The sequence below is a fragment of the Rhinolophus hipposideros genome (assembly GCF_964194185.1).
Source record: "Rhinolophus hipposideros genome assembly, chromosome: X".
NCBI lineage: Eukaryota > Metazoa > Chordata > Mammalia > Chiroptera > Rhinolophidae > Rhinolophus > Rhinolophus hipposideros.
In genome coordinates this window covers 10,835,715-10,851,732 of record NC_138046.1, presented here as the reverse complement: position 1 = coordinate 10,851,732, position 16,018 = coordinate 10,835,715, and the positions used below count along the sequence as shown (strand labels likewise).

Here is a 16,018-nt window from a genome sequence, read left to right as displayed (position 1 = left end):
AAAAAAATTAAAAATGAAGTCTACTTGGAAATAAAAAAGTGATTTTTTAAAAAAGATGGCACAATGGAATGTTCTCGATCTCGGTGAATCTACAATGTGCCCTTGGTTTTATCACCCCATGAATGCACCTCTAATGATGAAAAGGAGTTACCTGTGTACAAAGTCAGATTTAAGGAAAAGGATAGGAGAGTATCTAAGAAAAAGAGAAGAGGGGAAGAAATGAGTTGGGCTTGAAGATGGAAGAGACACACGTTCATATCTTCCTTTGCAGTTATTTTCATGAGGTCGTGGGACAGCGCTTCTCATTTCAGGAAGGCCTTAGTTTCCGCCTCTGTTAACAAGGGCAGTTTCTCTGTTATAGGAAGTCAGGGAAACAGGTGGGTGAAATCAGAGCTAATATAAAAGCCCCATTCTGGAGAGAAGCTTCCGACCATCACCCCTTGTGCTGGAGTAACTGTACAGTAGGGCCTCGTTTTATTGTACCTCACGTTGTTTTGCTTTACTGATATTGCATTTTTCACAAATTGAAGGCAAGACCCCTCCACCAGCAAAAAGATTACAACTTGCTTTGTTGAGACACTCATTTTATTGCAGTGGTCTGGAATGGAACCCGCCATATTTCCAAGGTATGGCTGTAATTCAATGAAACTTGTGGTTCTTTCTGTCTTTTTCCTATCAGCTAGGGCAGATGTCAGTGAAGCAGAGATTCCAAAGAGATAGGCTGTAGAGAGAAAAACCAAAAGCCTTTGGTTAATTAAAAGTCAACTGAGTTTTGACTGTTCACTGATTTTTATATCAACACAATGTGACAAATTTCATTGTATCTCTGGAGAAAAATGTTGGAAGAACATCCTAAGTTGCTAAGAGTGGCAAGTCCTTGAGTTGAGCTTTTTGACTCAACTTCCCAATATGAAAGTGGGTTTTCACACTGGTTGGACCAATTCACCCTGTCCTCATTAGTGTAAATAAACTTCAATTATTTAGACAATATGATGATTAATTCTGATTTCTGGCTTGAGTACCTCTTTGTGGGCTGTGGAGTCTTTTTTACCCCCTTTTGGAAAACAAGCCCGGGAGTGTAAAGGTACATCACACCATAAAGGGACAGGCATATACTTTCCTGTGGCCTCTGCAGGGCTCACAGGTTCAAACACAACCTGCCTGAATTATAAGAACTTTAATTGAGTAGATAAAGAGGTCCTCATAATTATAAACTGCAGTAGGTATAACAAGAGGCTAAATACATAGCTGTGGTTTTAATTAGCTGGTGCTTCAAATTAGTAATTTTGGTTTCAGTCAAATCAGTGACATTCTACACTGTGAAAGCCTCATGTAGTTTATTCCTCATTATACCTCGCCATGTGAAGCTTTCAATATAACACCATGCTGAGCAAAAAAAGGAAAAAGTTGGAGAGATTTGGTTCCCTTCCAAAAGCAGTGGAACTCTATGGAGATTTAAATTCATTCTCGCCAGAGATATGAGAATTAACTGTTCTTTGTTATATGTGTTAAAAACTGCAGCAGGCAGTTTTCTTGCAACAGATAACACCCATGTGCACACTCAATCTGCTATTCAGATTTTCGTCTGGAATCTGGTAGCTAATGAACTGCTGGAAAATGCAGCCAAGAGCCTCGGAACAAATCAAGGCCGGGTAGAAAGCACCGAAAGTGCGTTGACTGCTGGCCACTTGAAGGGTTGTCATGCAAGTTGAAGCACGTTTCCGTTTCTTCTTCCCCTTTTTTTCCCTTCAGGGTTTTAATTATATCTTTCCCTCAAAGGAGATGGAAGGTAGTTTGCGAAGCCAAGAGACCAAAGTACTTCAGTTCTCTTCATGGAAGAATTAAATGTGATCTATGGGCCTGTCATTCTGGGCGGTCGGGTGCACGGACAGCTAGAAAACTGACATCTTGCTGGCATTTCTCGGAAGCAGGAGACTTGGGCTCTTGTTTCTCTGTTCCTTGCTACGGCGGTCAAAGAACTTGTGTCCTTCTCCTTTGCAACGCACCCTCCTCTGACCCTGACTAAACACTGCTTTAACTGGTCCTCCACCCCTATCTTTTTCACATGTTGACAAATTGAGGATGGGCTTGGGTCAGGCACAGCCAACATCTGGTGCTGAGGAGGTCACATCTCGTGCTCCACACTCCATGGACTGAAGATGTTACTCTCCCTGGTCTGTTACACATCAGCTTCCAACACAAAGGCTTTGTGACACCTGGCAGCTGTGTGGGGTTCTGATCTCAACTTGGGAGTGGAAATGAGAGATGATGCTAGCAAACGTAACCCCTGTGGGTGACATCTGACGCTACGAATGATAGGCTGGCTTCCCGTATCTGGACTTGGCACCTTTCTTGGCCAGGCAGGGCCCAGCTGTGGGGCTGGGGCTTTGGGTAGAGCTCTGCAGGTTCTTTGTTTTTTCCCAGACGGGGATAACATTTGCCGAGCATACTCCTCAGTGGCCCAGTGAGCTCTTATGTACCTGGCATTGTTTGTATTATGATAGCATAATGTATATTTAAACATCCTATAAATGTTGCCACTATTTTTAAGATGGAGAAATGAAATGTTCATCCAGAAGATCGGACTATCAAAGTCACTTTGAATTTGTCAGTTCAAGGATTCCTATGGGGAAAGATGGATGATTAAGCGCAATAGCATGTTACTCTGCATGTATATCAATATCTAGTTAAGCTGCCATGGATATTTCATGCTCTGGGCTCTTATTTTGTAAATTAAAGTTATGTTCCTCATGAGCAAACGAGGCTACCAGTGATAGGCAGTAAGGTTTGGGATGTATTCAAAACCTGTCGACGGTACTTTTCTATCACTGTTTCTCCTGTAATTCCTTTAGCTGTTATGTTCATTTGCATGTCAATTATCTAATTAAGTCTTAACATGGCAGTACTAACATAGGGAAGGAAAGCAACATTTATATAGCACCTGCGAGACATTTTATGTACATTCATATAATTTAAATTCGCCCAGCATATATGTACTCAATTGGGGTAAGATTACAATCAAAAGCAGGGGGAAAAAATCCTAATGAACAAAATAAAATCCACTACGGTAAGACTTACAGATTATAGTTTCTTATGCACTGTCTTGCAGCATGAAGAAAATAATTGTTTTCGTAATAAGAAAGCATTTCATTCTATAAAATCCAAGGGACCAGAATATGTCTTAGATAATGTCTGGAAGCTTTCCTGCTGATCCTTCAAGGGAAAAGCCTGAAATGCGATGAGTGTCACAGAGTTACATGTGTTTGTGAAACATTTGTGCAGTTAGTCATTGAAGGCTGTTGACACCTCCTTTCATTGTTAATAGTTTGCTGTAGAAGCCAGACCCCTTTCTTTGTGAAAAGTTTCCCAAAAAGGCTTTCAGTTACCCATAATGCAAACCATGAGAAGACCAAAACAACAATAGTAATAAAAATGGGTGTGAGTGATTGATTTGTTTTTTGTTTGTTTGTTTGTTTGTTTTCATGGGCTTCCAAAAACGTCCTTAAACTCTTCTGTGATTTCATCACAAAGGGCAAACTGTGGCTGTGGGCTCAGGACAGAATCCCAGACATCATTTCCCTTAGGGTTTTGTGACATCTGTGACTCCTCAGCCCTAGGCGGTTGGCAACACAATGTAACTTGTATTCTGCACAGTGGGCTGATTTTGGGGGGAGTCTGTAATTGTAGTAATCAAGCAAGGGCAAGAGATGAGGGAGGATTCTGCCATACTTAAGTGGTCATAAATGCCATGTCTAATAATCGAGTTTCTGTTTTCTTCTGTATTCCAAAGGTCTGATCAGGAACTTAAATCCATTGGGAATAAAGGAAAAGATTCTCTGATCTCTATGCTTTGATTTTTTTTCCTTCTTATTGATAACAAGGGAGATCTTAATGACTTACGTGACTAATCAATCTATTTCTCCTTTTGTCTTTTTCTTTTCATATTAGTCACTACGAACAAGACCGTACTGCACTTAAAAAAAGGGAATGGGAGCGGAGGAATCAAGAAGTCCAGCAAGAAGACGATCTCTTTTCTTCAGGATTTGATCTTTTTGGGGAGCCCTACAAGGTAGCTGAATATGTATGTAATTTATCTTTCTGGAAAATCGTTGCTTGTTACATTTTGGAACGCACTAACCAACATTTAATCTGTTTCCAAAGCACCCAAAGCAGCATTTCCAGGAGAATATAGTTTACAAATGAACTGTATACCACTGTATCGGGGGTCAATTGTAAGTTTCTGAGGAAGTTTTCTGAGACAGATTTCATCTTCTTTGGTGAGCACAGTAAGATTTGAAAGCGACTTGTGAGACTTCTTGTCTCCAGGGAGTTCTTTACTGCCCAACACTTCCTACAGCAAGGAATGGCCCCTTGACACTTTCTCCCACTTTGATTATCAGCAAACTGTATCTATTTCTCCTCCCAATATGTGCCATCCATTGCAAGACCACTGCTTCCTTTTCCAATTTAGGTTGTTAGCAGCTGTTCAGTGGTTTGAGTGCTCTTTGAAAATTACTGTTCTGGGAGAAAGGGAAAAGCCAATCATTTTTTTCCTAGTGGTTAATAATCATGGGTTAGGAGACCCCCTCCAGTCGAGGGATTAGCATAGCTAGGTTGATTTTCTAGTGGTATTCTGGCTAGTGTGTCTCTCTAATAACGCTCATACTGCTATGTCTTCAAGTAGGGATATCACAGTAACTTCCTCTGAACTTTGTATTTGGGGTGGAGGTTGGGGGCAGAATCTCATTAAATTGCTGGCAGCTGGTTGGTTTTTAATGAAATTTCGTAGTGGTGTAATTTCTGTAATGAAACAAAAATGACGTAAGAGGTAAAACAAAAATTGAGTTGTGATTTTAGAAGAGCACCACTTAGTGACTTCTGGAAAAGGAAATTCCTTAATGAGGACTGCAGAGGCACAGACACTGCTTTGGGATAGACAGTAAGCTGTTTGAATTGGTGACTAATGAGACAGGAGTCTTGCTGCCTTATTCAGAATAAGTAAGAAGCGCTTCATGGAGACACTCAAGTGTCTTCCATGTTTGATAAGTCTGACAAAGAGATTTAAGTCCTCTACACTACTAGTTTTCAATTTGTCAATAATCGTATAATTTTTTCAAAAGCGATCTTTTTCTCTCTCAATTGATTTAATTCTTACAACCCCTTTGAATGTGTATATTTAGAAATATGATTAGTTTAATAAGCATGTATTTGAAGCCCACTATGTGCTAGTCCCATCTTAGACAGACACAAAGGAGGGCAAGACACGGTCCCTTCCTTCAAGGAATTCCTTGCCCACTGACAAAGATCTTTATGAACAAGTGAGGGCATGACTGCATGGTAATTGCTAGAGAGATAGGCAGGGGAAAGATTCGTGAAGACTTTGTACCTCATACCAAGGAGTTTGGACATTATTCCGTACATAAGAGAAGTCATCGCAAGTTTTTAAGTCAAGGCATGGCTGGAACAGACAAAGAATTTAAAAAGATAATGTTGAAAGTGTGGAGAATGGCCCAGACGGAAGTGAACTAGAGACAGGTAAAGACTCTATTGTAGTTGGCTGAAGGGAGTTTATGACAGGCAGGATTTAATGTAGAACAAGGGAGCTGTAATGATAGGACTGGGTGTCTGATTGGATGTGGGGAGTGTGGGATACAAATGAATGAGTTCCATCTTTTTGTATTGAGAGGATGGTGGTATTAGCAGGTTGTTCAGGAGTACAACAGGCTTGGTGCTTGTAGACAAAAAAATAATTCTGTTTTGAGCATGTTGGTTTTGAGAGGCCAGTGGGTTATCAAGGGAGAGATATCCAGGAGGCATTGGATATATAGGAATCTGGAGCTAATGAGAGTGGTCAAGAGAGACAGTTACGTGTTATCGTGTAGGTGGCAATGGAACCTGTGAGACTGAATATTATTACTGAGTCAGATTACTGAGTAAGAGGAAGAACAAAGAGATAATCTTGGGGAGTAGCAACATTTAAGGGGTAAAATAGGTGATAAAAGCTGAGGCCAGGAAAGGAAACTGAAAAGGGGTGAATGATCATAGAAGTAGGAAGAGAACTAGGAGAATCATTTAATAGAAACCAAAGGAATAAGGGATTTATGGAGGAGGGATTTGTTAGTTACATGTGCCATAGAGGTCGGGAAAGGTCAGGAATGGAAAGTGGCTGTTGGATTTGGCACTTAAGGGATAATTAGCGATCTTAGGGGGAGTTGTTTTATTTGTTGTTGGTTGTGGTCATTGTGAGAAGCCAAACTGCCATGGATTGAAGAGTAAATAGCAAGTACTAGTACAATAAAGAAACAAAGGCAGTGAATGTAGACTTGCTCTTGCAGAGAGTTTTTGTATGGAGGGAGGAAGAGAGGAAGCTAAGTTAGAGTGCAAGGGGAGACATTATATGGAAGAAAACGTTTTTAAAGTGAAAGAAACTTGAACAAGTTTAGAGATTGATGGGAAGGAACCAAATGTCAATGTATAAGGAGGGCGTGAAGATACAGGAGGGAGAGCTGAGGATAAGTAGAGCAAGATCGCAGAGGAGATGAGAAAATACAAAACCAAGGGCATGTGAAGAGTGATGAACCATGGGAAGGAAGATGGGAATGGAATATTAGGATGAGAACAAAGCAGGAGAGTGGGAGGAAGATTAAGGGCAGGTCAAGAAGTCGTGGCTTCCTTTTTTTTCTCTCCAGAAAATGGAAGGGAGGTCAAAGGATGATAGATGCCTTATCCCTTCTTGAGAAAAAGGAACCGCCAGATGAGTTTTACATGTTATACCTGGGTGGGTTAGAAAAATGAACTTGACTCAAAGGGCTCATCCTTAAAATTCAATATCTGTTTCATAGTCAACAATATCATAAGGTGCAGAATCCTTGATATATTCCCCCTTTTATAATTTCAAGTCCTGTTCCTTTAAGGGTCTTATACCTTTAAGGTAAATGCCATCTCTTGTTGACAAAGACTGTTATATAGGTGCATATTTATTTTTAGGTGTAAGCAGTGTATTTTTGAGTAGGCAGTTAAAAAATCTGTTGTCAATGTTGTCAGAAGTTTTCAAAAGCCGTCTGTCTTGATACATCAAGGGTGCGTCAGGTAGAGACACAGGTGGGAACATGAGGCTAGTGCGGGGCCAGGCCTCTTATGTGATTAGTAGCCTATTGCCTTTATGCTTCTTGATTTGGAAGCCATTTTGTTCTTGGGTCAAGACTATGAAGGAAAGGAATAATGCTAACAGTTGATGACCTAACAGTTAATGCTAACTGTCTTTCACTGCTGTTTTGATGATCAGTTGCCATTTTGTGCTACTTCCATGTTCAGGGTTCTCTGCATGATCCCTGGAGAGTATGCTCTCCTTTCACCCATATTATGATACTATACCTCATGTGCACCTCCCAAAGCTCCCCATACCTGTACTGGTGTGAACATCCTTGGAAAAGCTTGATATACCCTTTGCAATGGGAGTTCTAGAGCTGGCCCATGACCCACTGGTAGAGATGAAGGCATATCACAACTCTTCCTTAGGGTTGTGGTGGGAATGCTTACCAAATTAAAAATCCAAAGTCCTGTGGTGAAGTTGCAGGCAACTTCTTGCTACCCAAAAGCCTAGAACATGCCTCGGTCACTTATCCATCTGTGTCAGTGATTATAAACTAGCCAGTGAACACCAGGGCCTAGGATCCACTGCCCTTTCTTGGCAGAAAGAAGAAATGATGATCTCTCATGTTCCTGGCTAATTTCTTTCCTTTCCTTGCTTCTCCTTTACCACTCTCAGTATGCGAAGAATGCTGACCACTCCTAGATTTCGTTGGTGGGTAACCAATCTTTGTGGCTGTTTTGTTGCTTATACCTTTCAAATTTGAGTGTGCTGTGCTGTTGAGAAGGATGTCTTAAAAAAGTGCTTGAAAAATGTGACATGTCTAGATTAGTGAGGAAAGATCCGGAGGGATGAGGAACTGGCATGTATCAAGTGCCTCCTGTGTGCCAGGCGCTGTGATGGGGCTTTATATATACACTTGTTTAGTCCTTACATCAACTGGAGTAGGCAATTTCCCGATGTTTCACATGAGGAATTTGAGACTCAGAGAGGTGAGGTGGCTTCTCTGGCGCTTGATATCCATGTACGTGGTGAATCTAGACTAGTTCTGTGTGATTCTGTATCTGTAACTGGAAGATGTTTATATCCTCTGACAGGAAGTCAGAAGACCCAATAAGCTTACTTACCTCCTGTGTGACTTTGGGGAAGAAACTTCTTTCCTCTGACCTATAGTTTTCTCCTCTCTGAAGTGAATAATAACACCTGATAATAAAATAATACCTGATAACAATAACAGCAGCAAACATTTATAGCTCTTCACAACTCAACAAGAATGAGGAAACTGAGGCACAGAGACGTTAAGTGGCTTACACAAGGTCATTTGGGTCGGGGCAGGTAGAAGCCAGATTGAGACTGGAGCTGCTCTGCTGTCTCACAGGATTGTTGTAAAGATCGAGTCAAACAACCCAGGAACCCTTGCCTAGAAATCTGTAAAGTGCTGTGCAAATTCAAGGTATTATTATTATTTTAATTAGAGTAAAGAAATATATAGCAACTTACAGCTTAGAGAGATCAACTGTAAAAACATAAGAATTAGAAAAAAGGAATTACTAAATTGCATACAGTAGCTCCAATGAAATAAAAAGAAAAAAAAAAGAAACTTAAAACTTATTTTGTTACTTGTGTTAAAAAGAAACACTATGGGACAATAGCCTCTAGCACATTAATCTTTCAATGAAATTATACTACCGATTTGTACATAGCATTAGACGCAAACTGTGGCAACTTTGCACTTCCTGAAGTAATGAGAGGCGAAAAGCTTAAATGAAGGAGTGCTGTTAGTCATGAGCCACAAACTAGACATGTAATTTATGCCTGAAAATACTTGGAAAATGCATTTCCTTGATGATGGAAAAATTGTGATTACTTAGAAAATAATGGCTGCAGCAGTTACCTTTAAGGAATCAACCAATTATCTAGAATGGGAAGTAAAGAATTGGCCAAATTGAAAGAAGCCTGTAATTGATTGAAATGGCTAGATTTCATTTTTGCCATTTTTATACTGTTCAATCAGGACTGCCTAGCACACCTTGTTCCTTAATAGGATTACTAAGACTCTGGAGGGTGAAAAAGAACCTTTAGTGTGAACCAGAATTGCTATGATGTATAATGAGAGTACATTTTGTAGGTGTGCATAAATGTATTTCAGGCCCCATTGGGTTTTCTATCCAGTGGATATCATTTCTACATCTCGAGAAATTTAAAAACTGGTTGACAGTTACCTACCTCCACTGGAGAGAAGGCGGAGTTGACTCTGGCTACCTGGACTGTACTGTTATTTATTGGAGATTGTTGAAATGATGGACTTCTTGAGGCTGTGTCTGTGTGTCCTCTGTGCCTCACCCTGCCTCATGAACGTTTTGAATTTACCAGTATATGTCTTAAGAATGAGCATGGTAATTCCTACTTGTAGCCACAGCACGTCTGTTATGCAAAGCATATGGATTTTCCTTCAATCAGCAACACGGAAAGTGTCGCCAGTGAACTCAACCTTGAACTGTCTGCTCTGCAGTTCCGGTCCCAAGTCCCTTTGAGATAATTTCTCTGTGAGGAAGCTAGTCTAAGGGAATTGACATCCCTCCATTCCTCCGGGTTATTCCAGTGTCACTCCTATGTCATTAGTACTCAGGAAAGCCCTGCACTTGGAGCTATTAGCTTAACCCCCTAAATCCACATGCAGACATGCCTTCCCTGGGTTAGACTTTAATGCAACGCTCTTGCTATTTAGTCATCGTAAGGAAAAACCATGTGAAGAACATCTTTGCATTTTGTGTAAAATTGGTGCTGAAAAATTGTTATTGTGCAAAGATTCTTGTAACCAAACCAATGAGAGGAATTCCTTGCCATGTTTTAGTATCCAGTAATCATTTGTCTCATTTAACCAATTAGGCTATGTTTGCTTCCATCAGGCAAAGAGAATTCTATAAGCTCTGAGCTTTTCCTTATTGCCTTAGCTACCAAGAAACTCAAAGTTCAATTTAATGTCCAGTCGTAGTAACCAACTTAGCTTGACGATTGCTTTTCTATTTATGTACTCCAAGCCATTGCAAATCCTTTCTTTTGATGTAGGCAGCTTATGAATTATAATTTGATTCTGTTGAATTCAGCAACAGTTTATCGTGTACTTAATATGCACCATACATGGTGCTAAGTCTTGAAGATAGAAAGGTGAATAAAAGGTGGTCTCTGACATTTAAGAGCTCATAGTTTTATGCAGGAAAAGAAATCATTCCTTTAGTATATTCTATATAGTAGGGGTTTTATTTTCTAGACTTATTTTCAGAACTTTCAATTTTCCTCTAATTTTACTCATGTACACATCGTTTTCAGCATTGGCCAGTTTAGAACTTCTCATTTCAAACATGTTTTTTAAAACCTAGAGGAGGGAGAAAATATATAGGCATGCATCAGAAACTCAGATCATTATAACAATGGATATACATGAAGAGACATTAAAGCCAAACCAAGATTCTCTCCATTGAAGTTAAGATGAGCATGTCCCTTTTATTTACTGCTGAACAGGATCAGGGATGTGATTAGCTTGCTTGCAGGTAAATGGGCCTTGACGTTTTGAGTCCTGATGAGGTAGGCCTAGAGAGACCAAATTACTTCTCTGGGCTTTAAGGTACCATGGTGGTCTCTGTGATATCATGGGACAAGGTTCTGATTCTGTAGAACTCAGTTTCAATGAAAGGTCAATGAACTTTCCATGAAAGTCAAGTAAACTTCCAATGAAAGTGCAATAAATTGTACTTTGAGCTTCCTGGTAGCTAAGGCAAAAAGGGAAAGCTCGTAGGTTATAGAATTCTCTCTGTCTGATGGAAGGAAGTATATATTAACTCACTGAAGGAGACAATGAAAAATGAAGGCATTTAAAATGGGAAATGAAACAGCATTATTTCCCCTTTGTTGGTGCAATCCTGGAAAATAGCCAGGCATTAGTGTTCATTAGGTAATCATTAGGTGGCCCTAGAGGTAAATTGCGGGAGATGCCAGAACAACTCCTTGCATCAAGTTCTTCCTGGGCTCTCAGCTCAATGAAATCTCTTTGTTCTGAATTTAGGGATTGAATAGAGAAACCAGTTTTGGCTACTACCCAAATAGTTCATTGTGCAACTCTGTTGAAGAGGAGACTGCTGTGTATATAAAGAGTTTATTCTTGCCTTAGCGGAAAAGTAATTTCTGACAGTAAATTGACAAAGCTAGGGCCTTTAGGGAATAAAAGTGATTTCCACGCATCTTTATTAAATATGCCTTTCAAAATATACTTCTGAAGTGGAGCGATTACTCAGCTGAGGATTATATGGAATGTTAATTGTTTAATCACTACTTCAGCACTAAGGTTGCATGTAATGCAGTGTAAGATGTTCTTGAGGATAAGAAAACTAAGTTGACATATATTTATTTGATTTCTAAAATTCCCCATCCCCCACAGACCCCTATTAGCATATATTTAGTACACTTTTCCTTAATCTTTGAAATCAGATTTCCCTCACTGCCCTCATTTCTTTGGAAGTGTCTTCTATTAATATGATTTAACACGTGCTGTGAGTTGGCTACTGCATACAGTATATGGAGCTCATGTTAATAATGAACTCAAGGTTTCCAGTTCGAATCTCTCTCTGGTGGTTCCTCCTTGTTATCCTTTGCTGGCTCCTCTTCTTCTCCCAATCTCTTAAAGGTTGATGTTTTCTAGGGCTCTCTCCTGAGCCCAATCTTCTCATTCTACATTTTCTTTCCCTGGGTGATTTCATCCATTCTCGGCACTTCACTCTCCATTCATTTGCACACTCTCCATCTTCACATACAGAGCACAGCACACAGCCACAACCTAGGTTTAGACCGAGATACCCGACTCGGACAGGCACACTATCTGTGCACGTCAGGAGACTGGGCTGTGTCAAGTGCGTGTGAGAAACCTTAGATGTTAAATATCTGTCTTCACCGGAGGTTATACCAACAGGGAGGTGGTCGCCCCCTCCTGTGCATGGAAATCATGCCTATCGCTCCTGGGACATAAAGGCTACATAGAGTGGGCATCTTCCCCACCCAGTGGTCCTGCTGCCACGTGGCTCCTTGGGTGCCAGTAGCCTTGTTTCATTGCAAGTTCTTGAGCCAGGATAGTACAGGTTAGGCACAAAGAAATCCTTTGTCCTTCTGAATTCAACAGCTTGTTTGGATGACATCTTTAGCAGGTATAGAGAATAAGAAAAAGTCACTTTCAAAGTTGAAAAGCTGAGCTTTCATCAGAGTCATTTCCAAGTATATAGTTCTCCACCATTTTTCAGTTATGTAAAGCTGTGCTTTTTATATTACAAAAAAAAATTGCAGGAACTTAATTATTTTAAAAACAATCACAGTCATTGTAATAAGATTAGTATATCCTACGGGGGATGGTATAGCTGGTATGTTGGTTGTCCATAAAATGATTCAGTTGCCAACATCACTTTGAAAATCTGACTGTGTTTTGATTTACTTAAGCAGCAGTACAAATTTTTAAATACATTTTTTTCTAAGTCATTGAAAAGACACAGGAGAGCTTGAGTCACTGTTGATGAACAGTTGTACCATTTCAAAGTAAACGAGCATGAATCCTCAATATGTAAACACAGTTGCCCCCAGAATATGTAGGCTGACAACAGTAATTTATAGTCCTTTGATTGAAAGGAATTTGATTCGCTTTAGTCATAAGTTAACCCAATTATTATACATGTTGTTTAATCCTATGCCTTTTCTAAACTGAAAGTAGTCATGATGGCACTATTTAACTGATATCGTTAACCAATGGGCTAGGCCTTTTTCATGGTATAATGCAGGGCAAAGGGCAGATGTGTCAAGAAGAACAGTAAGTCGAACATTCCTTTATGATTCCAATGGTCAGTAAGCAGAAGTTGTAAATCCCAATGTAGAATATAGCAGTTCAGCTCATCTGGCCTAAAATAAGTTATTTTGCTCATAAAATTCAGAAACGACATAATTTAAAACTTCCTCCCGATGAGTCTGTTTAAGGACAGGCCAGGGGGCATACAAACGTTAATCACATAGCTCACTCTAAGAAGCTGTTTCAATAGCGTTATTGATTTTTTTTTCTTACATAGCACATGAAAAGTATGAGACTATATAGCAGCATAAGAATTTTAAAGAACCCTATATGGTAGTCTACTTAGAACATCTGTTTGAAACATTAACATTAGGAAACACAAACCTATTCATTCTCTCTCCTCCCACCCCCATCTTTTTGTTATTTTAGACAAACAAAGGCGATGCCCTTGCCAACCGAGTCCAGAACACGCTGGGAAACTATGATGAAATGAAGGATTTGCTAATTAACCATTCTAATCAGAATCATCTAGTGGGAATCCCAAAGAATTCCGTGCCCCAGACTCCCATCAACAAAAATGAACCAAGCTTTTTTCCAGAACAAAATAACCGAATGATCCCACCTCACCAGGATAACACTCACCCCTCGGCGCCAATGCCTCCACCTTCTGTTGTGATACTGAATTCGACTCTGATACACAGCAACAGGAAATCAAAACCTGATTGGTCACGAGATAGTCATAACGCTAGCATTGCGCCAGCCAGCCAGGCCAGTAGTCAGCCAAATAAGATGCAGCCATCGACGCAGGACCAGCCCCAAGCCAGACTGGAAGACTTCTTTGTCTACCCAGCTGAACAGCCCCAAGTTGGAGCAGTCGAAGGGTCAAACCCCTCAGCAAAGGAAGACAGTAATCTCAAGTCCGGTGGAGGAGATGTGTTCAAAGAAATCTTTCAATCCAACTTACCAGAAGAATCTGAATTTACGGTGCAGGCACCTGGGTCTCCCCTGGTTGCCTCCTCCTTGTTGGCTCCCAGCAGTGGCCTATCTGTTCAAAATTTCCCACCGGGGCTTTACTGCAAAACAAGCATGGGACAGCAAAAACCCACCGCGTATGTCAGACCCATGGACGGCCAGGACCAGGCACCTGACATCTCTCCCACACTGAAACCTTCGATTGAATTTGAGAACAGTTTTGGGAATCTGTCATTTGGATCCCTCTTGGATGGAAAACCCAGTGCAGCCAGTACAAAGACTAAACTGCCAAAGTTCACGATTCTCCAGACAAGTGAAGTAAGTAATTTTTAAGTTTTGTTGTGTTTCTTTCTTTTTTTTTTCAGTTCACTGCTCTAACCTCTAGAATCTAATATTCACCAGCAGCTCTTATTTACCTTCTTGAGCCATACATGAGACTCTTCAAGGTCAGAGTCTGAGTCTTGATCTTCTGTCACTTGTGACTTGACTCATTAACACGGCAAATACAGTTAAATCTCCATAATTTGGAATGACGAAAGACAAGGTCAGTCTGAGTGAACGAAAGGTTGGACTTATTAACTGGTTTCAGACCATGCGTTTGTAGTATTATGTACAAATTAATAGCACTGGAGATTTTTATTGGTCATAAGCAGTATGAGGTCCAGGCAAAGATTGTGAGTCACCATGGGCTTTGACTAGCCAATAGCATATCATAACCACAAAACACAGAAGTTCCTTAAGGTACAAGAGTGTACACGTGTGATTTGCTGGAACCAGAAGCGGAAGGCCTTCTTTAAGAATCTTAGCTTCTTGAGTACTTGCAGGGCTATTCCTTGGCAAGTTCTTATTTTATCTTCTGTAGCCCTCCATCTTCTTTTCGGCATCCCCTTCTTCCACAGGTACCTACATCACCCTCTTACACTACCTTGATTCCTTCTGTCAAAGCGAAAGGCATTATGCTCAACCAAAACCCCACTGGGTTTAGAATGACTAAATGTCATAGCCATCTCAGTTTTCATGGCCTTGAAAAAGAGAAGTCCCAAGGGACCAATGCCTCTGCTGAAGGAACGAATCACTAATAATTGGATCTCAGGCCTGGTGGCCCCTGGGTGGGGGCATATATCGGGTACCCCTCAGATACCACCGTGTATGCGGCTGCCTACTACATTTCGAGCGTTTGATGGAAGAAGCCACTGCTTTTAGATTGGATTCCTGTTCTGGGGACTAAAAGCTTGAAAAGACACAGAGGAAGAAAGTAGGTTGAAGTTCTAACTCAATAGGAGTCACAGACAGTGTGTATGGTTGCAGATTCCAAGTTAGTGGGTCTGGATTAGAGAAGTCTGACCATATGTGCCCTCTGGCTTTTCTTCCTTTATTCATACTCAGCAGATGTGGTGATTTCAGAGGACGAGGGGAATGCACAGGAAGGGAGGACTGGGGTTGGTTGTATTTTCTGAATGCGTGTTTTTAATATTTCATTCCTGAGGCAGTTTTTCTTTTTGTGCCATCATTCACCTAGTCTTGTCAAGTTTCCTCCTAAGTATCTCCCTGATCTGTCACCTCGTCACCCTCACTGCCTTCAGATCGCCCATGAGCATCTCTCACCCGGACGGCTGCACTAGCCCCTCCTATCTGGTGTCCACCCCCCCTAGGCTCACCTCTCTTCCAAACCATCGTCCATACAGGCTGATCTAACAGGCAGTCCTGACCATGTCAATCCCTGCTTTGGATTCTTCAATGTCTTCTCATCACTTCCAGGACAAATTTCAGATTTCTTAGCTCTGCAGACAAAGCTCTTCACACTCTGATTTCACACTCCCTTTCTGATGTCATATTTCACTACTCCTTCATAAGCAGATGAAGTCCCAGCCATGTGGAACTACCTGTGGTTCCCCGTCATATCATGCTTTACCACGCTTCCTCGCTGTTGCGCCTTACTGTCCCTTCAGCATACAGTGTCTTTCCTGACTCTCCCTTGTTTTCCTGGTGAAGTCCTGTTTCTCCTTCAAGTCTACTCAATTGTCACTTTCTCTGTGAAAACTTCCCTGATTTCACCAGTCTTAATGGCAAACTGCTTCTTCTGGGATCCTCTAGCGCCTTATACACACCTTGACTGACACTTTTTGATTGTATTC

At 40.8% G+C, this 16,018-nt stretch overlaps 1 protein-coding gene across 4 annotated transcripts in view; it reads left to right on the top strand.

Moving 5' to 3' along the window:
• Positions 1-16,018, top strand: part of AFF2 (ALF transcription elongation factor 2) — a 479,304-nt gene that overhangs the window by 154,373 nt on the left and 308,913 nt on the right. For 2 of the 4 annotated variants that reach the window (XM_081043309.1, XM_081043307.1), the window contains exons 2-3: positions 3,949-4,081; positions 13,341-14,201. In XM_081043309.1, the coding sequence (XP_080899435.1) occupies positions 3,949-4,081; positions 13,341-14,201 (994 nt within the window). The remainder of the gene's footprint in view (positions 1-3,948; positions 4,082-13,340; positions 14,202-16,018) is intronic. The other 2 variants (XM_081043308.1, XM_081043310.1) reach the window with 2 other exon arrangements.